We start from the raw sequence: 21,578 nt of genomic DNA, 5'->3' as shown, positions 1-21,578 counted from the left end.
TCGATCGGTCAGTCGGTCGGGTAAAGGGTTAATATGCGGTCTCGTCTTCAGTTCTCGTGAATGATCATAACGTCCTCCAGTTGTACGTTGGGCAGTTGCAACAGCTCCTGCTCATTGTTAATGCGTCGGTCGAGCGGGAAACCCAGCGGACGGCTGTCCATTATGGAAGCCATGCTCATGCCCATAACGCCATCAATGCGCTCCATTCGCATCAGTTGCTCTCGGCCCAGGCGCTCCATGGGCGAGACAATCACAAGCAGCTGCATGGGTAGGCCCTCGGGACGACCGCGTGGCAGCAGCAAGCGCTGAGGAAAGCGTCCATTCTCGCCAACCAGGTCGTTCACCATCATCGCATCCTGCTGGCCACGCAGTGTGGTCATCACACGACGATAAATCTCGCTGTAGGGCGTGGCATCGCGGGTAGTCCAGGCAATGTTCGTGGAGAGATATTGAATGCGATTGCGGCCCGACTGTAGTTGAGTGTTGATTGCATCCAGAAGCACAAAGTCTGAGCGGCGCTGCTCCAAGTTCACTTCACGGCCCGTGGCATCCTGACGTGGTCCCAGAAAGAGACGCACGATGACATCCTGTGGGCGCTCTGAGCTCATGTCCATGTCAATGGTAAAGGGCTTGTTGTTCAGGCGGCGCTGGCGCACCATCATTTGCATTTGTTGCGGCTGCTCCAGCAGGCTGCTCACGTCCATGTCGCTGTCTTCGATGCGGGTGCGCAGTTTGCCGACGCGCACAGCGTTAATGGTCACATCCCGCATGTCCAGCTGCTCGCGCCTATAGACGCCGAGCTGCTGCTCGCGAAGATCATCCACAATGCTTATGATTCTGCGGAGGGTGTGCTGCAACAGGCGGTCACCCATGCTGACTCCCAGCCCGGAACGATCCAGCTGAACGTTGGCATCTTGGAGCAGCTCACGCAGGATGCGCAAAATACCAATATTACCCAGGCGTCCCATTAGGACATCACCAATCAGACCCTCAATGCGAAGCTGCTCATCAATCTGCTCCACTCCAGATCCTGTCACACGGTTAACGCCGATGTTGCCATTGCTCATCTCGCGGACCACATGACCAATCACCTGCTGCAAACGGCCCTCGATGGCATTGATTTGCTCAATCAGCACCCGGTTGCGACGTGAGTCTAAGCGCATCTCGTTCAGGCGCACTGCATAACGTTGAGTCTGATCTTGGTTAAGCATGATCAAACGGGAATTGTCGATTAGCTTCATCTCGTCATTGCCTAGTCGTCCAGCAATGCGCTCCTGGTTCAAGCGTGCCAACAGCTGGCGAAAAGTGTGCAATATCATTTCACTGCGACGGGTCGTTTGCTCCACCATGGGGTTGACCAAGCTGCGTCGGTAGCGGTGTCCCTGCTCCACAGTTGTGTGCTCTTCGTTCTGTTGTTTTTCCTGCTCCTTGCGCTGGCGATTGCGACGCAGCATCTCGATGATCTCATCATCGCTGAGATGAACTAGACGATTGTCGCGGCGGATCAGCTGCATAATATCCTCAACCTTCATGGTGTCTTCGCCGTCCACGCGGCGACCCTCTCCAATAGGACTAATGCGACGAGGAGTCATGTTCTCCATGGGCTGACCAAGACGTCTTCTATTAATATGCACCAATCGCTCATCATCGCGACGTATGGTTTGCAGGTTGTCGGTACCACGGTGCCAGTCTTCGTCCCGGCTGAAATCGCGCAGACTATTGCTGATCTGATCCTGTTCCAGTTGAACCTGGCTTAAACGGCGTCCCTCGCTCAGTCGGTCGTCACGTACTACGCCCATAAAGCGTTCCTTCTCTGTTTGCTCCTTGCGCTGGCGATTGCGACGTACCATCTCGACGAGCTCTTCATCACTAAGCTGACGCAGACGATTATCCTTGCGTATCAGCTGCACAATGTCCTCATCCTTCATGGTATCCATGTCGCCTACGCGACGACCCTCTCCAATTGGATTAATACGACGCGGAGTCATGATATCCATAGGTTGACCCAAGCGACGTCTGTTGATGTGCACCAGGCGCTCGTCATTACGTGAAACGGTTTGCAGGTTCTCGTTACCACGGTTCAAGTCTTCGTCCTGGCTGAGATCACTTTGACTATTCCAGATCTTACCATGTTGTGTTTGTTCTTTGCGTTGGCGATTACGACCCAGCATCTCGACGAGCTCTTCATCACTAAGCTGACGCAGACGATTATCCTTGCGGATCAGCTGCACAATGTCATCATCCTTTATGATGTCCATGTCACCCACGCGACGACCCTCTCCAATTGGATTAATACGACGCGGAGTCATGTTATCAATGGGTTGACCCAAGCGACGTCTGTTGATGTGCACCAGGCGCTCGTCATTACGTGAAACGGTTTGCAGGTTCTCGTTACCACGGTTCAAGTCTTCGTCCTGGCTGAGATCACTTTGACTATTCCAGATCTTACCATGTTGTGTTTGTTCTTTGCGTTGGCGATTACGACCCAGCATCTCGACGAGCTCTTCATCACTAAGCTGACGCAGACGATTATCCTTGCGAATCAGCTGCACAATGTCATCATCCTTTATGATGTCCATGTCACCCACGCGACGACCTTCTCCAATTGGATTAATACGACGCGGTGTCATGTTATCCATGGGTTGACCCAGTCGACGTCTGTTGATGTGCACCAGGCGTTCGTCATCACGTTCAACGGTTGGCAGGTTGTCGGTAAGCTGTTGTTCGCTATCCTCCTTGAGGATTCCGCGCATGCCATGTTCTTGGCCCACTCGATCTTCCCGGATGCCACCCAACATTCGTCTAATACCCTGTCCTATGCCACGCAGCAGAGGCACACGGCTGCCAGGCAGTTGACTTCCGAACGGAACCTCTTCATCGTCCTCATCGTCACGGACCATAACACGCTCACGCTGGATCTCGCTCTCGTTGTCATCTTCGTTCTGCTGTTGCTGCATACGGCGACGGTTGACACCCAGCACACGATCGTTGTTGATGTCGGAGTTACCTTGACGACGCTGCTCCACCTCCATCTGCCTTACCATGTCGTTATCATTTTCCATGTCGAGCATCTGACGGGCATTCGTGGTGTCCTCAAGCAGGGCCAGCTCTTGGATTAGATTCTGCATGAAGTTGCGCAAGCCAATATCCTCAGTCAGTAGCGAAATGTCCTGGTCCCCTTGCAAGGTTTGAATGGGCAACACTACACGATTCTGAATCTGACGTTGCAGCATCTCTTGCCTTCTCAGCGCCATTTGCATGTGCAGATCCCGCCAAGGCATAACCATCCGCATCACAGGATTCACCTGACGCATACGTTGGCCTAGGCCTACCAGATCCATTAGAGAGGGTCGTGGGCTACCCTCCACCTCGGATTGCATACGCTGAACTTGCTCAATCGTCTGCTGGTCGAGATAAAGTTCGGGCAATATCTCCTGAACGGCGGGCATGATCAAGATTTGGGTGTCCTCGCGATCGCGGATGGCCAAAGTTAGGGCATTGATCAACAGCACGGGATTGATGTTCCGCCTCAGATAGATGACATTGCGCTGCAGTGTCTCAAAATCGAGGGCGCGCACCAGCAGGCGATAGATGCCACGCAGCTGCTGCACATGCTCCACATTACGTATGCTATAGATCTGGTGCTCATCCAGCAGCCGGCGCTGACGATCCAAATCAATGACGCGCTGCATCTCTCCATCAATGCCACCACGATAGCGCTGTGGTTCCACAATCAGGCCCCGGTCCAGCTGTATAAGATCATCCTGCTGCAATGGCTGTTGAACACGCTGCACAATGTCCAGAAGAAACTTTTGGCGCTGCAAGTCCTGCCTAGACATGCGCTCTATGCGCTGATCAACTGCAAAACAAGGTGAGATCACATGGATTTTAGCGCTTTATCCCAGCTGGGAAACTTACCAGTGCCAATGTCACCCTGCCAGTCACGTTGCAGGATGCGTCCAGCGGATACTGAGCCAAGCACACAGGCTACCAGCACGAGAAGTTTGTTCATCTTGTTAGTAGCTCCTTCCTTACAAACCAGAAGGCGACTGCATTTTTGACTTCACTCAGAGCCGCATTTATACCCATTCTTATCGCCTGGCCTACGTAGGCCTACGTAAATATTTTCAGCATTCGCTCTGAACTGGCAACAAAATGTTTATCTGCTCAATCCCAAAGTACATTATGCAATTACTTATAGACTGGTCAGTCAGCTGAGTCGAAATTGCGGCCAGAGGTCAACAGATTGCACACTGGCTGCATTCGGTGGGTTGATTGGTTGCTGCTGCAGATAGCGGTCATTTTAAGACGCTGCTTAATTAGGCCATTGCCCTGGGATCCATAGCTTTTGTTTGCTGCCTTTGTTCATGCATCAATAACCAGAATTTTGCTGCCATGCAGGCTGTAAGTTATCTGCACAAGTTTCCATTGACCGGGCACTCAGTATCGATTATATGTTTAAGCACCTGACGAGGTGTCATATATTTATATATATTCACTTACTGGTGAAGTTTCAAATTATTCCGTTACTTATTTACGTTTTAAATTTAACGATCTGTTTGCCTTTCAAAAGTGGAGTGCGATAAACTGTCTAGCAATATATCGATATGCGTAAATATGAGAATTATTGCCAATAAATTTAACGATCTGGTTGCCTTTCAATAGTGAAGTGCGATAATCTGCCTAGTAAGTAATATATCGATATATGATATACGACACTTATTGCCAATCAGATCTCTTAAGAGCACTGTTGCCAACTATCTTATTGTTTTCGTTCGTGTTGTAGATATTTGGATTTTTAACTAAACAAAAAGGGATACAAAAACGGTGCGCGTTACATAAAAAATAGAATCTAAAAGTGTGTGCATCATTGCGATCAAGTTTTAGTACACGGCAGAATACGTCACGGTGTAGCGTGTAGTTTGTGAGCAGCAGAAAACGGGTAGGTCTGGGCTCGTGGCCATTGTTATGATTGGGGACAACCAAGTGATTGGCGATTGTGAAAGGATTCTGGCAACGCTGAGGGGCGCTTGCAATTTTTCTATTCACATTTAAATTGGCAATTCGCTTGGCCGTGGCTTTTGTGTGCTGCCAGTCATTTTTTTTTCTGCTCCTTTGGATGCGCTGCGTTGCGACAATTTGCAACGTGCCTGGCATGCAACGGAAGTCAACGCGCTACGTGGGTGCCACATTGCCAGGGCTAGGGCTAAACTGTGGCCATTGTTGGCGCTGCTGTTGCCGCTGCTTTTGCTGCCTTTTCTAATGTAATTGCAATTGTTTGCCGGCCTGGCAAATGGTCAGCAACTTTGATTTTGCCTTTTGCTGCTGCACTTTTTCAACTCTTTGCAACAAAATGATGAAGGCTCAGCATTTTTATGCATGCCAAGCGCATTTGTGCGCCGTTAATTGCTTCTTTATGTCCAGCTGCTGCTGCCGTTGCCTCTGCTGCTGCTCCAGCTGCATGTTCAGCAATTATGCAGCGACAATTTTGCATTAATTGCTCCTTTGTGCACGGCCGCCCAGCCGCCCAGCTGCCCGCTGCCCACTGCCCACTGCCTGCTGACTGCGTGGGCGGCATTGCCACTTTTTTCGCGCGCCTACAGGAAAAAAGGACCTAAAAAAAGGGATCCGGGCATTGTTCGCGAATGCATTTGCTGCTCTCTGAATGCCGCTGTCCAGTGCTCAGTTTAATTGCTGACTGCCTCATTTGCAGTAGCCACGGGCCAGGCATAAGTTTTATATAGAGTAATCCCGTCCATGGGCAATTTCATTAATTCAGTATGCCAGACAATGAATCTGGCATACAGTTTTAACTTTTTATTGAAAAACAACATTGGGAAAACACAATTAAATGGAACATGTTGTTTATTCTGCTTGGGCATTTTGCTGACCATACTTATTATATTCTTTATTATTAGCAGCTAAGTTTATTTCATATATCTCAAAGCTGTTAAGAGCTAGATACACTAAATATGGAATGTAGGCTCTTATATTTGGTAAATATCGAACATGAAGTGGCGACTCGCACAATTTTTGACAGGTCAGCTTAACTCTGGTCCAAAGAACTTCCCAGTCGGGCACTCCCTACGAGAGTATATTTGCTTGTTTGTCTTGTCTGTGTTCATCTGCAATACGAAGACCAAATTATGAAAATGTATATATTCATTAAGATTATCGATATTTATAAGACTTTATATTCCATGATTCTACTTTAAGCTCCACGCTCCTTGGCAACCCAGAAGCCATATGATAAGCTGTACATATCCTTCACACTGAAGTGGGAATGTCAAGGCATCAGTATCTTTGCCTGACTTCATCCTTGTCGGCCTGCTGCCAAGCAAATGAAGTATAAGCCGGTCGCAGGGGGCGGTGGTTGGTTTCGTTCCGCATTCTGCGTCTCGCCCTGACTTAAATGCGATTTAATGCCTTTTTTGTTTGTCTTCCATGCGTCGGATATCCGTTGACGCAGTGGGCGTGATAAACCGCAGTTGCGGAGCAGGAGCAGCAGCCGTGTCAGACGTCTTTATCCTCGCTCCCATCCCGTTGCGCGTTCCTCGACCGTGCCGCTAATTTGCTTGGCGTTTTTTATGTCTCATCTTCGCCTTGGCGTCTTAATCTTATATCCTTTTTTTTGGCTGGCTTGGCACTTAAAAAATGTAGTCTTTTGTTGGACCGATAAAACTGCTTACAAATGCTTAAAAAATTAAAATTTATTACACGCGATTATGGGCCACACAGGCAGCTGGAAAGAAAAACGCTTACAAGTCAAGTCCCTACCGCTTTTCAAAAGTCAGAGAGATGCAAATGGAGTGCCATCTTTTTCGGTTCACCATATTTCCGGGCAATGGACATTGCCCAATTGATTCATGACCCCACAATATCCTCTGCGTAATGGCCAATGGTCTAGGCTACCTTAAAGAGCCAGCTTCAGCAAAATAATAAGAGGGCGCACAAAAAATAAATATAAATATACTACTTCATAGTAATAATGAAGCGCGCAGGGCAAAAGAAAAGTGCCACACACCAACGCATGGCAAAAAGAAAATATTTCTTTTTATCGAAACGGATGTGAGTGTGCCAGGAATGAAATAGCAGCAAAAAGAAAAAATAAGGAGCTGGGCATGGAAGAAGGTTAAGAAGCAACCAGGCGACGTCGTTCCAAATAAATAAAACAAAAATTTGTACTCTAGTGTGGGGGGCGGGTAGAATTCTGGGCTACTAAATTTCATTGCCACTTTTGTCACCTCTTCATCCACGCCCTCCTGACCTCTGCCCACACCCCACACCCCACACAACCGCACACAGAGCAAACCAAACAACTTTCATTTCACACGTTTCTCGTTTGTTCCACTCGCAGTTTTTGTTTGTCTTGAAACAAGTGACTTGAGAGAACCAGAACGAAATTGAAAGAGCTCTTAAAGTGTGAGTGTGGTGTGTGTGCGTGTGTGTGTGTGCCTGGTATTGGGGTGAGCGCACGTGTCCTGCGCGTGCCTGCTAGTTTTGATAGCTATTGACTCCTGCCAAGTCCTGTAAGTAGTTGACCCGTTAAATTTTGATAATTGATTTGCCATTGTTTTCTCCTAAACTGGTTGAGAATTCGTAAACAGCTTATATGAATACACACAGTAGTTACTTAGTGTTATTTTCAACTCCTGAAAAAGTTTATATCTGAAGAGAAAATGTTGCATACATCTAGGCTTAACTTAACCAGCTGTTAACTAATTATTTTCTTGGGGCATAGCTAAGGCTCTATCACTTAATTACCAGATCTTTGGACCGTTTGACAAGCCAGTTCCCCTCTGGTTTTCCGCATTGTGCGAGCTGGGGGGGCTTATTGTCAACGTGCGCCTGGTGGGCGGCCTGACAACTTCATTGGGCAAATATTTTTGTAGCATTTCGTAGTGTTTCGCACAAGTGATTTGCACTGCGACTGTGGCTCGACTCTGGCCTTTGGGTGAGGTCAAATACAAACAACGGGGCGCTGTCTTTATTGCTGGTTTTGCTGGCTCTCGGACACTATAAAAACGACCTTGCGGCAACAAAAGGCAGCCAGACGTGAGCTCTCATTCGCTTTCGCTCTGTCCTTCTGTGTGTTTGTGTATGTCTGTGTGTGTGTGTGACTGTGCAGACAATCAGCGCACGACTTTTGCCTGCCGGGTTGGAGCTGTCAGTATGAGGCTGGGGGTTGCATTGGTTGGCTGGTTGGGTGAGGGGGAGGGTGGAAAGGGGACTCTTTGGACAGACGTCGCGCGTTCGCTTTCTTATCAGCACTTTGGCTGCGATGCAGCGTGGCATTTGTGTGAGTTTTATGTGCGGCTTTTGAGCTGGTTATGATGCCATCGCAATTGCTACAGCGCACATCCCACCCCGTTGGCGGCTTCTGCTGGCTGCTTCTTTGTTTTGGTCGTCAGCTGAAAAGGTGTCAATTGTTTTCTATTTTTTTTTTGTCATCGCGCCACGCCTCATCGCAACTCACAGTCGGTTGCATAAACAAGTGGGCGTAGTGAATCCCATTAAGCGTTAAGAGTTGAGCTCTGAGCGCTGAGCGCTGATCAACCCCCCTGAATGGTAGACAACCCCCCGAGCGGCCGGCAATTTAAACTAATAATCAACGCATCAGCAAACATTGTCGTTATTATTCACGCGCCTGTGGCGCCCCCTGGCGGTTGACTGCTGACAGATTGCCAGACTGGTTGGGTGATTATGCTTGTGTGTGTGTGTGTATCTGTGTGTGGGACTTACAAGTGTATTCATCAATCAGCGGGGCGTGTGCTATTTAAAAATCGTTTATTCGTTTACAGTTTGAATTTTGCATTCATTTTGTATCACATTAAAATACAGATTTTTATATTACACAATATCGGACTGTTTGGATTTGCCTCAACAATATATATTAAATATATATATATATATATATATGTGAGTTATAAAGCACTAAAAAATTTAAGGAAACAAGGCTCTGTGTTTAAACTATTGATTTTGTTTGTGGCCACAATCAATATAAACTGCGAACTTTAATTTTTAGATTAGTTAAATTAGCTGCTTTCCAAAAAAAAGATATAATAAGTATATCCAAAATATTCAAAATAATCAAGAATATACTCAAACTGTCAATGTGCTTTAAACTTTAACATAAACGTGTTTTAAATGGGTTTGAAATTTAAAGAACTTCCTTTGATTGCAGCTCTAACATCCGACAGATAAGTTTACCCAAAAATTAGCCCCAATAGTTGCGTCTAATCAAGAATGTAGTCATACACCAAGTTTATAGGAACAAGTTCGATTTTTTATTTATTTCCGTTGCCGCTTGAAGATCTGTTTAGTTATTTGGTGTATTTCTAATAATATTTCATTTCTATATACATAACTGAGTACCACACATAACCAAAATGAATAGTTCGAACACAGTTCGGGGGGGAAGAACAGAAACATGCAACATAAGACATAAAACATAAACTCACAAAGATTCAGCTAACACTAGGGTTCTACACTAGCATGTGGGCAGCTCGTATTGCTGCTACCAGTTTGGGGCGGGGCACAGAGGGGGCGGGGACTGTTGTCGTTACCGAGTGGCTGCTGATGCTCCAACTTTAGACCGCATGCTCCGCAGCGGCAGCGCCGTAGCGCAGCGGAGTCGGTCAAATAATGTTGGGCGGCGTTGTGGCTAAAGCTGGAACGACTGCCACGGGCGAGGACTTAGCCGATTTGACACAGCCGTAGGATGAGATGCCTGTGCCGCTGCTGCTGGGCGGGGAGGGCGGAGTTTCTGGACTGATCAGCGGCAAGTAGCGCCATGGATGATATATGCTGCCGGCGTACATGGCCTGAAGACGCGCCTGCAGATCCAGCGCCAATGTCGGATCCAGCGGATAATGCCCCAGACCCGGAAAGCCACCGGGCACGCGTGGCAGCGACAGCTCCAGCGGCGACCCAAAGCCATACTTGGCGGCCAGCGAGGTGGGTGAGTGTGAATGGGAGTGGGAGACGGCGGCGGCGGCAGCAGCAGCTGCGACGGCGCTCAGCTGCGCGTGATGATGATGCGCATGCGCATGGGCGTGGGCGGGATGTGGATGTGGGAGGTGTGGGTGATGCGGGTGATGATGCGGTAGGCCTGGCCCATGTGGCGAATGCTGCGCTTGGGCTTGCTCCTTGCCCAGTTGACCAGCGGCCGACAGACCAGAGCTGCTGCTAGATGCTCCTCCACCGCTGCCGCCGCCGCCACCTCCGCCCGGCACTGGTGACTTGTTCAGTGTCTTGGGCTTGCGGCGCGGCCGATATTTGTAATCGGGGTGCTCTTTCATGTGCAGCGCGCTGTAAATAAAGTAAATGTTGAAACATTGATCAAAGATCGGGCCACGGCATCGATATTAAAACGATTGAACGATGGCGATGATATCACAAAGTCAATCGGTTGCCCTGTTCCCTGGGCCATAAAAATGAAGCCGCACTGTTTAATCTGTTCTATTGCGTAGCTACGGGATACCCTGTAAAACATGTTCAAACAGGCTGAAAGCCGACATACCATAGCCCAACTAGGCGATGATAGAAAATAAAGAGTTAACCAAACTGAATATTTATATTATGGAAGACTAATAGAAAATATATTTCAACTATGTGAGGTTTAACAACTTTATGTACTTATATATAAGAGTGAATACTTGAATAAGCTAAAATGTTTGCTAAAATACAAACCACCTTCACATTTTTGTTGCCTTATCATGTAAAGGTTACAATTAATGAGTTATATTTGACACTCTATTTCTATCTACATCAATCTATGGTATACCCGCCCTTAACTTTGGCTGTAGGGTATACGAACTGTACCAAAACCCTTCCATAAAACCTCGCTCTCCTGCAAGACTCAGCGCTTATCTGACCATTTAGCAAGGCAGAGTTTCTAAAGTTCTGGAGTTCTTCGAGTATTCCCAGCTGCAACAATGCGCAATTGTTGACATTTGTTTGACAAACGATAAATGTTGATAAAAGGTGTGTATTATGGATTCTTGTTCTTGCTCATGTTGTTCTTGTTGTTGTTGTTGTTGTTACTTTTGTGGCTGTTGTCACTTTTGCTTTCTTTGCCTGAACTACCTTCGGCTTTGTTGCAGTTCCCATACCCAAATTGGTCAGCCCTGTTATCTGTTAAAAAATAATAAAAAATAAATGGAAAAGAAGTAATATTGAATTTTTAAAATGATATGCGAGTGTGCCGCCTTATCGACGCCTCGCACATTGGCAAATATTTGAACAGTGTTTCTTGTTTTCCAATATGATAGTTGCTTTTTTTTATAATTTACTTTATTATTTATTTTGTTGCCTTAGCCGAAAATCGAATGGCCATCAGGCTAAGCCCGAACTAGGCTCATTATTAAATGTCAGTTTAGTCATCAATAAAAGGATTAGCATAGTTAGCATAGTCAAGGTAGTTTATATGTGTTGTTGCTCAAACCGAAATGGAATGCAAAATTAAAGGCCCAACAAGCCACAAAATAGAATAGAATAAAATTCAATAGAATTATTTACCCAAGATAGGCCAATGGAATATACAACCGCCCCCAGAGCTGCAAAAGCCTACTCAATGCGGTTTTAGAGCCTCACAATAGCTGCCCATTGTCTTAGCTAATCGCTCAAATTGTGACCAGACGACAAACCCACACACGGATATACTCACATACTCACACACTCACACACCCACATGCACACACATATACTCACCGCAAACGCTTGGCCTCATCAATGAATGGACGCTTCTGTGATTCGGTGAGCAACTTCCACTCGGCACCCAAACGCTTCGATATCTCTGAATTGTGCATTTTGGGATTGTCCTGCGCCATTTTGCGTCGTTGGCCCCGGGACCATACCATGAACGCGTTCATTGGTCGTTTAATGTGGTCATGATGCGAGTTGCCATTCGAGTTGGAGTTGGAGCTGTGCTGTTGTTGCTGTTGCAGCTGCAGCTTGGGCACCGCCGGAGGCGGCGGTGGCGGCGGTGTTGTGGCCGCTTTGATTGTCCTCGGCGGTGAGAGGCTGCTGCTGTGGTGACTGTGACTGCTGCTGCCGCTGCCGCTGCTCGTGTAGCCATTGCTATTATGGTTGTGACTGTGACTGCGATGCAGCAGTGCCGAGATGCTCGTCATGGCTGCCACCTAATATTGTGTGTGTGCTGGGGTCGTCAGGTGAGTGGCCCGATCCAGGGATTCCAGTGCGGTGCACTGACCGTTTCCTCTATACGCGTGTGTGCTGCAAACGGTAATGTAGTTCAATAGATATGCTTTGTTTGTGGCACGGCATTGCACAGTTGCAGACACACGAGGCGTGTGTTTTGTGTGGGGCGCTACAATGGATTGCCCAACAAAATGTGATAACTGCGAAGGGGGGGGGGTTGATACAGAAATGAGTAATCATAGGGGAATAGTATTATGCTGAAGCCGACCACTTCAAAATATTTGCACAGTTTAGCGTATTTTATTATAGATAAAATAATTACTGGAAACTCAAAGCCAGAACTTCCTTCGCCTCAAGTTCATAGAAATTTTGATTGTATTTTTTAAAAACTAGGGGATGCGCAGAATAGCAGGCTTGTACTCAATTCTAAAATTAGCATTAGCTGGGGAAAAAGGGGAATTCTTCACAGTTCAAGTTAGATGCACCTTACCCATAACTGGTTATTATTTCTTCTTTTATACAAAGCTCTTCACACAAGTCTTGTATTTATCTATTAAACATTTTTTAGTTTAATGTAAAGACTAAAACTAACATTAATAATTTTGCATCAAGAATTGGCATTAGTTTAACGTTAAAGTATTCGGGATTTTTAAAAGGGAGACGACTTCTTTTATTTATATATGGAGTGAACGAAAGACATCATTTATATTGCTTTAGATCTTGTTCAGAATATGAATTTTAGATCTTAGATCTTGTTCAGTATATAAATCTTTGTATGTACAGTGCAGTGAATTTTACAGAGAGTCTAGGCACCTCTCCAACCTAAATATTTATATTTCATTTAATATTTTCAAAGGCAAAAAGTTCCAGTTGATCAATGAAACTATGTGCAAATAAACATGAATCAGCTAAGGTGCTTATCTTTTTTCATGATATAAATAAGTTACCTTTTGTACAGTTGCGGATCTGATGCGTAATCCCGAGAAAAGTAATCTCTAATGAGCTTAGTTTAAAGCTCACACTTCTAAATTATTTCAAGCACTCATGGGTTTTAATTGTTGTTCTTTTTGAATATCCCTTGCGTGCGATTAGATCGTGTGATTTTTAAAATATTATTAGACGTGCACTATATAATTTATATACACTTTGTTCAGTTTTAATCCCGATCTAAACGCTTTCGATAGCACTTGACAAACGCTTTTGTGCGCCACTCGAAGATTCGTTTCCACTTTATTGTTGGCTGAACTAACCCCGAGCCGTGTGCGAGCTGCCGGAGCCGGTGCGTCCGTGTCGAGTGCGCGACAATTTTGATTTGAAACACACATTCTATGGGCTAAGGGCACAATCTATGGATGGCATTCGAAAACTTGCGACAGTTGGCGGAACAAAAACGGGCAAAACGGCAAACAAAAACTGAAATCAACTCAACTCTGTGTATGTGTGCCTGTGTGTGTGTGTGCGGGGGGTAAATTTGTTATTGTAGTGGTTGCATGTCGGCTGCTCGCATTGTGCGCCACAGGAGCGAGCAAGAGCCAATTAGCGTGCGACAGAGAGCGAGCGCGCGAGAGAGAGAGCGAGTGCGCGACGGGTGTTTGTAGAGTTTGTTTTCTTCTTTTCTTTTTTCTTGTTAATTTTTGTTGTCGTAACTGTTCAGAGGACGCAGGCATCTCGACAACGCGTCGGCTAAGTGATAACATTTGCTGCTGCTCTTCGCCTTTCTCACATTTCTTACCTACTGCGATTTGTGTGCATGTGTATGTGTGTGTGTGTATGTGTGTGTTTGCATTTGCATTTGTGTTTGCTCTTCTTTTTTTTGACCAAGATAATATCGTGCACAAAAACTACAGATATGTTTATTAATTTGCTTTCCTTATTGTAAGATTTGTGTGAGATTATCTCGACCAGTTTATTCAGTTCCTTATCAAAATTTGCCGGTCGCCTTATTTGCTCCCGCAATCGATCGTCATTCCGATCGCTCTGCACGCGATTATCTTGTATAAATGCCCTGCACACAATTGTAGCTGCACTGAGATACCCTTTCGCTGTCATTGTTTGGAAGGGGAGTCTCTAGTTCAATTGCCCTCCTTGTTTGTTGTGAGCTGTACAGGAAATTCGTCATACGGTAGTGCATGGTTTTCCATATAATTGAGGCGATAAAATGTTAAATTTGTTTCAATAAGCAATTGGGGTCGAACACGCTTAATCCGCTTTAATAAATGAGCGTCTCTTGTGAAAGTGTGTTGTTCCAGGAATTATATTCTAAAGAATATAAAATAAAAAGATGTGCCCTTAACATGTTTGCGAAGTTCCCCTTGATGCACATTTTGAAAATGTTTTCCCGCCAAAAAGCACAAGTTTTCTTTCTTTAGTTCTGCGCAGGCGTCGCTCTCCAAAACGCGTGACTCGTTGTGTAGAGTTTTTGGCTGCCAGCTAATGTGTGGAGAAAGGGAGAGGGGAGCAAACGCCCCCCTCTGCCCGTGACAATAAAAATGGCAGCGCTATGAACTGCCACCCACACTCCCCACCCTCGACGCTAGAGCCTTTGCAAGGCTATGCTGCGCGCATGTCGACGCTCGCGTGGCGCTTTGGCCAATGGCATAGACAATGCTCTGGAGGAGTGGGAGCGATGCGGCTGCTTAGACGCGTTCTCAATGGTGACGGGTTTTTTATCGTTTTTGTTTTGCATGCGAGCTGAATGCATTTTATTGGCCAAGGCACAGCGCCAAGACAATGGCCAGCAGCAACTGGTGGCCACAGTTTTGTTTGACTTCTGCTTCTGCTTCTCCAACTACGACTGCTCGCTCATTCAACTATTTCTGCTGTCGCTGCTGCTGCTGCTGCTGCTGCTGCAGCTGGTGCTGCCTTCTGGCAAGTGTTATCGTGTCCTGGCACACACTATGCCAGCTGCCATTTGTTGTCGCATAATGGACATTATGGCTGCTCTATTATGCCCAGCATCAGGACAATGAGCTGAACGTCGTTGGATTGCCAACTAACAAAAATTGCGCTCCTTTTGCCAGCGACCCAGACTTGAACCGAGACCAGCACCCGGAACGGGTCTGCTGTGTGATTGCCATAATTTTGGGTATTTATGATGCGCTTTTTATGGCACTCCGCCAGTCCCTCGACTGCTCCAACTCAGCCTTCACTCATTGTCAGCTGAATTCGCATTGTTTGGCTGCATTTTAGCTGCGGATATGTATGGGCAGTCGTCCAGTAAGTCGCCCTCGCCCACACTGCCTTGCGCGTGGTTTTTTTTTTTTAAACCAAAATGGAAATGTGGCTTGCTAATCGTGATTTGTGTTTTAAATGAGCACAGAGGACAACCAAAGCGAAAACTGAGTATGAGTTGAGTGGAGACTACTGAAGTGGGTAAAGTGTGGGCGTGGAATGTCTGTGTGCGTCGAGTGGAATCTGATACCGATTTACGACTGACCGTGCAGGCCAACAGTTTTACAGGGACAGTTGCTATGCTGATGGTAGATAGGAAAATAAAGAGAGCATAAGGTATGATTTTGGAATGCTATATCTATTGTTGTAATTTAGGGTTTATTTTATTTATATTCATATTTAAATTATTTCAGGCAATGTGTGAAGTCGCATTGGTTCTGGCACAGACGTCAATTAAGCCATAAAGAAATTCTTTTATTCACAATTTGAAAGGACGCTTTCTAGCTGCATAAACTAATGCACTGTTTCGACAACTTATCGACCGGTGGTAACTTCATTTTAATATATAATTGATGTATGGTAGTACACTCTATTTTATTCGTTTTCTAATACAACCGAAATGCATTTCTAATAACTGGCAATTTTCGAATATAGCTATGAACGATAGCAAAAAATCATGAAAACTACTATCCACGTGACTATTTTCCCCGTAATTGAGTCGCCGCTTTGGCAGATTATTCATTAAAATCCTAATTGAAGTACCACGTGAGCAGAAATTAAAGCTCCACGATATCAACATTCTATTGCACACCTTAAGGGGCAGTCATCGTAAGCAATGCATAAATATCCACTTCGCCGTTTTTTTACGGGTTACATTGTACATTTTGTTTGCTTTATTTCAATTTAACCATTACTATCGATTGGCATTAAAAGAATAAAAATCTAAATTTTGACCCAAATCGAAAAAAAAGCAAGGGGTTACATCACGTTTTTACTCAAAAACGGGGTCGGTTCGAAAATAAATACTTTTTTGATAATTTTTTTGAATATCTCGGTTAAATATAGTCGGATTTTGAATTGTTATACCCTTTTCAGTTCGTACGGATCCCTGCTTTCAATTGACATTCAAACAAATTAAAAATCGATGGGTTAAAAAAAGTTGTTGACCATAAAACTGTTCGTTTGTAAAGTCAACCTTTTTCGATGATTTTTTGGAATATCTCGGCCAAATAATGTCCGATTTCGGAATGATATACCATTTTTGACTCGTTATAATCAATACTATCGATTGGCATTAAAAGAATAAATATCTAAATTTTGACCCAAATCGAAAAAAAAGCAAGGGGTTACATCACCTTTATTCTCAAAAACGGGGCCGGTTCGAAAATGATTTTTTTTTAATATCTCTGGTAAAAACATCTGATCTTTTAAAGTAATACCTCTCTGAATTCGTACAGAAGCCTATTATCGATTGTCATTTAATAAAAGATAATAATCACGGGGTACATAGAAATTATGGACAAAAAACGGTTGATCATGATGATCGAACCTTAAAATGGTGGAGTCATGTTGCTTCAAAACGTCAAAATCCCTCTTAAAAAATCAAAATTTGTATCGTTCTGCCGATTTTCAAGACTTTCGTAAAATTTTAAATGTATATTTTTTCAAAATCGAACGTATTTTAAATTTACAAATTTTTCATTTTGTATATTTCAGCCAAATCTGCCACGTCCGTGGACAACATACACGTATCCAGCGATCGCTATTCATGGTACCTAGTTGACCTATATATCCTTGGTTATTCCATATCATGGATATAGTCCTAGCGAACCTAAAGGCCCGAGTTCTAGCAAAATGCGCAAGAACATGGTCCAAAAATATGCATGCCTTTCTTTTACAGCTGCCCTCAACAGCAGCTCCGACCCTTTGGATGGTTTATAGTTGACTAACATATCCTTGGTAATACCATACCAATGATAAAGTCCTTTTGAACCTAAAGGATCAGAGCCCTGCAAAATGTGCATTGAAATGGCCCAAAAACATGTATGATTTTACTTTCAGGAGCCCTTTTACATTAGCTGTAGCTGCAGCTTTTGTTTAACAGCCGCTTTACAGCACTCAGTTTACCTCAACTGCTACTTAACAGTACTCATTTTTATCGAGTTACATTTTTGCCCCTTTATGCTTTGCAGCGAAAATTTTTATTCAAACCACTCGTCGACCTTCTGGGCATTTATGTTCGCCTGGTATTTGAGTGGAATTTAAGGGCAAATTTGGGGCGTAGCCGCCGACCAAGGCCGAAAAAAATTGTACGTCGACCTCCTGGGCATTTCTGTTCGCCTGGTATTTTTGGGAAATTTTAGTTAAAATTTGGGTCCCAGCCGTCGACCCTGGCGCCCCTTTTTGGTATGCAATGTTTCGTTTTGTCGTTTTGGAACGACATAGCTCCGCTTGGAGCTATGTCGTTTTGGAACGTCATATCTCCAAGCGGAGCTATGTCGTTTTGGAACGTCATGCAATGGGTTTTTAAAAACCGTTGATTTTTTAATTTATAAATAAAAACACGAATTTCTCTTTTTTATTTTAAACAATTGATTTATTTTTGTTTAAATTTATAAAATTTCTTAATTATTTCCCTTAAAATTATACAAATCGAGCATAAATTATAATTTTAGCTTATTGAAACTTAAAATAACTATTTCTGGCTTAATTAAAGTCCGATCCTGTCACTTGTGAAGGTCCTTAGAGTTCATTGTAGTTATTAATTTGTCCGTCTGAAAAGATAAAAACACATTTAAATTAAACATATAAATAATTATTAATATGCGGAAAATTGACAATGACCTGCATCATAATAATATGGGGCCATCTAAGAATCATGTGACTCGAAATTGGACTTGTAAAAATTCTACCCCGGAGCGCACGGAAATGTCCCGAAAACACAAATCCTTAAATATCTTAAAAACTACAAGGACGATCTTAACGAAAGCTGGTTTTGGAACGTCATATCTCCGCGCGGAGTTATGTCGTTTTGGAACGTCATATCGGCAGCTGGTAGTCCTGGTCAACACAATTATTTTGACATATAACTCGTCAGGACTTGCAAGGACATGGTCGAGTTATGGCTTATTTTCTTCAAACAAAATCGTCCTTTTAACTTCTTTACCTGAAGGAATTTCGTGCTTTGGGTTGTAAATTCTTTAATGGGGTGGCGCGGGCTATCTACCTGCCAAAGGACATCCCGAAAGTCTTTCAAATGGCAAAGTTAGCCGAAAAATGTTAGATTTTGGCCAATTTTGCGACTAACCCCCTAGAATACATTTTGATGAAATATTTTGTCGAATACTGCAAATCTTTGAACGCCAATCGATAGTCTTGCTCTCTCCGAGTTCCTTGCGATATATCCATTCGATATCCTTATGGATTTGGCCGAGTCATAGCTTAATAAAAAATGTCCTATTTCGAAAATAGGCTTTATCTCGGGAACGGCAAGGACGATTTAATTCTCCTTTGGACCGTTTATGGTCTTTGCTCATATGATTTGTTTAAAACAGAACATGTCAGGATCCGCTACGATACGACTGAGTTATGGCTTTGTTAAATAACGAAAGAATTGTACTCATATCTATGCTGTCTAAGGACTTTCGTTTTCATTATCAATACTGATTTAAGGTTGGCAAATGGACGTCTTTCACCCAAAAATGGGGTCGACTTGAAGTTCAGACCATTTTTGAAGTATATTTTTGAATATCTTGCGCAAATGACATCAGATTTTTGAAAGTAATACCTTTTTGAATTCGTTCGGAAGCCTACTATCATTTAATCAAATTCTCAATTGAAGTGATTGTTAGGGTTGAGAAACGATCATTTCTTATGTTTTTTTCTTGAATATTTCGGGTAAATAACGTCATATTGCTTATTTACTCTTTGAGATGCCCCACTGTCGATTGGAACATTAAAAGTAAAAGAAAAATGTCGATTATGAGGACCAAATTGCATGATTAGAATATCGGTAAATAAAGTGTTGTATTATTAAAGATGTTTCATAATTTTGATCATCGGTTCTGACTATTATGCACTATGAAAAAAAATGAATATGAAAATGCCCAACGATAGGTGACGGTAGCAACAGTGATGCTAAGCCTAGGCAGTACACCATTTCTGCCTTCACCACCTAGTGTTCATTAACATACCTTTAAATTGGAATCTGCGCTCTGGCTGGTTGATAAACACACGGCTTACGTGGGGCGACATCTGTTGGGTTTTTGCACAAGCCGAGGACATTTGATGATGCCATCTGTGTTTGCTTGCAACTGTGTGGCGCCATCTAGGTTTGCAAGTAGCCTCGGATTCCGCATCAATGGAGACATCTAAAGTATGGAATGAGATACAATTTTTGACTCGTAATAATCGATTGGCATTAATAGAATAAATATCTACATTTTGACCCAAATCAAAAAAATGCAAGTGGTGACATCACGTTTTTTCTCAAAAACGGGGTCGGTTCGAAAATAAATACTTTTTAGATAATTTTTTTTTAATATCTCGGTTAAAAAAAAAGTCGGATTTTGAATTGTTATACCTTTTTGAGTTCGTACGGATCACTGCTTTCAATTGACATTCAAAAAAATTAAAAATCGATGGGTTAAAAAAAGTTGTTGACCATAAAACTGTTCGTTTGTAAAGTCAACCTTTTTCGATGATTTTTTGGAATATCTCGGCCAAATAATGTCCGATTTCGGAATGATATACCATTTTTGACTCGTAATAATCAATACTATCGATTGGCATAAAAAGAATAAATATCTCAATTTTGACCCAAATCGAAAAAAAAGCAAGGGGTTACATCACGTTTTTTTCAAAAACGGGGTCGGCTCGAAAATAAAAACTTTTATAGTCGTGTTTGGAATTGTTGTACCTTTTTGAGTTCGTACGGATCCCTGGTTTCAATTGACATTCAAACAAATTAAAAATCGATGCGTTAAAAAAAGTTGTTACATCACGTTTTTAATCAAAAACGGGGTCGGTTCAAATATAATAACTTTTTGGATGATTTTTTTTGAATATCTCGGATAAATATAGTCGGATTCTGAATTGTTATACCTTTTTGAGTTCGTACGGATTGGTTGATGAACGTTCGTCTTATATGGGGCGACATCTGTCGGGTTATCGCACAAGCCGAGTACATTTGATGGTGCCTTCTGTGTGTGCTTGCAATTGTGTGGCGCCATCTAGGCTTGGAAGCAGCCTCGGATTCCTCATCAATTAAGCCATCTCAAACATGGTCATTGATGGAAATTCATGAGTCTTATCTTCTCATCTACGTTTAATACACTGCATATATAAGTTTAGCACACCCTTCCGCTCCGCCGTTTAAGCAGCCTGTCACTAATTGCGGCTGCGCGCAAAGCGGCGTAAAATTAATTATATTTGCGGCGATTCTTACACCTTGAGTCCCACTAATTAGTGGCTAACGTTAATTTCTTTGAGTTGTTGCCGCTGCTTGAGCAAACGAAATCCGCGGCGTATGCTCGTCAACGGGCAATGGAACGACAGTTGATTGGCCAGAAGGAGCTGACGCCAGGAGTTGCCTTAATTAGGAAGCGTTTAATGTTTCGCGCGCTCTTGACTTTTGTCAGGCCTGCAACCCCCAAGCAGCTCTCTCTCGCTTACAATTAATTAAAGGCCAAATAAACGACATCCAAAAAGTTGTTGATATTTTGTGGTTTAACTTAAAGAAAGCTGAAGAAATGGGATATGGTGATGCAGTAGCTAATTACCGAATAAAAGAAAGCGAGCTACCGTATTCCATTTGACTTAAGCTTGAAGAAAGTGAAGAAGTTTGTGTATTTGTAGACTTACCTTGAAGAAACTCCTAGCTCCTATAAGCTCGTATAAGTTTGTTAGTTTTGTATTTTACTACTGTGTTCCCAGGGAGAATTGTATTCGGGCCTGTGTGAAACAGACAGAAGGAAGTAATTTTCTCATTACGATGTAGACTCATTCTTCGGCGCTGATCTTAAAGACTTGACATCTTGGTACACTAGAGTATAGCTTCTCTTCCTTGGTGGGGGTGGGCAACTAGGCCAACTAGGTTGTTGCGGAACTGGTTACAGGGTATCTGTAGCTCGTCGGACACACTCGACTAAAAGCACTGTTGTTTTGCATTTTATTTTACTTTTGCTCATTTGTTTTGTTGTATGTTGTTTTTTTTTTTTTTGTATTTGAATGTTGTATATGTGTAG

General features: G+C 43.7%; 2 protein-coding genes across 3 annotated transcripts; both read right to left on the bottom strand.

Moving 5' to 3' along the window:
- Nucleotides 1–47: 47 nt before the first annotated feature.
- LOC115770185 (fat-body protein 1) lies at nt 48–4,012 on the bottom strand. The gene is made up of 4 exons (XM_030715346.1): nt 3,934–4,012; nt 2,787–3,859; nt 2,327–2,390; nt 48–1,861 (listed from the first exon to the last, which is right to left on the bottom strand). Exons 1-4 carry the CDS (start codon nt 4,010–4,012, stop codon nt 48–50), a joined length of 3,030 nt encoding a protein of 1,009 aa, XP_030571206.1.
- A 4,909-nt stretch (nt 4,013–8,921) lies between these two features.
- Nucleotides 8,922–13,421, bottom strand: LOC115770436 (transcription factor Sox-2). Of its 2 annotated transcripts, none has more exons than XM_030715707.1 (3): nt 13,110–13,421; nt 11,713–12,237; nt 8,922–10,311 (listed from the first exon to the last, which is right to left on the bottom strand). In XM_030715707.1, exons 2-3 carry the CDS (start codon nt 12,132–12,134, stop codon nt 9,639–9,641), a joined length of 1,095 nt encoding a protein of 364 aa, XP_030571567.1. In that variant the 5' UTR covers nt 12,135–12,237; nt 13,110–13,421; the 3' UTR covers nt 8,922–9,638. The 2 variants fall into 2 exon arrangements, with proteins under 2 accessions (XP_030571567.1, XP_030571568.1); XM_030715708.1 differs by lacking the exon at nt 8,922–10,311 and adding an exon at nt 11,105–11,136.
- Nucleotides 13,422–21,578: the final 8,157 nt, after the last annotated feature.

This window comes from Drosophila novamexicana, unplaced genomic scaffold (genome assembly GCF_003285875.2).
Source record: "Drosophila novamexicana strain 15010-1031.04,08,12 unplaced genomic scaffold, DnovRS2.1 tig00004555-arrow-pilon, whole genome shotgun sequence".
NCBI lineage: Eukaryota > Metazoa > Arthropoda > Insecta > Diptera > Drosophilidae > Drosophila > Drosophila novamexicana.
This window is presented reverse-complemented; position numbering and strand designations above follow the sequence as displayed.

Bases quoted from the DNA above. Each gene is read 5' to 3' on its own strand.
- LOC115770185 (XM_030715346.1), bottom strand. From the start codon at position 4,012: ATGAACAAACTTCTCGTGCTGGTAGCCTGTGTGCTTGGCTCAGTATCC. The intron at 3,860-3,933 runs GTGACATTGGCA...CTTGTTTTGCAG, and splicing joins CCTGCAACGTGACTGGCAGG to TTGATCAGCGCATAGAGCGC. The intron at 1,862-2,326 runs GTCAACCCATTG...TTAGTGATGAAG, and splicing joins CATCAACAGACGTCGCTTGG to AGCTCGTCGAGATGGTACGT.
- LOC115770436 (XM_030715707.1), bottom strand. From the start codon at position 12,134: ATGACGAGCATCTCGGCACTGCTGCATCGCAGTCACAGTCACAACCAT. The intron at 10,312-11,712 runs GTGAGTATATGT...CTTTATTTACAG, and splicing joins GATGAGGCCAAGCGTTTGCG to CGCGCTGCACATGAAAGAGC.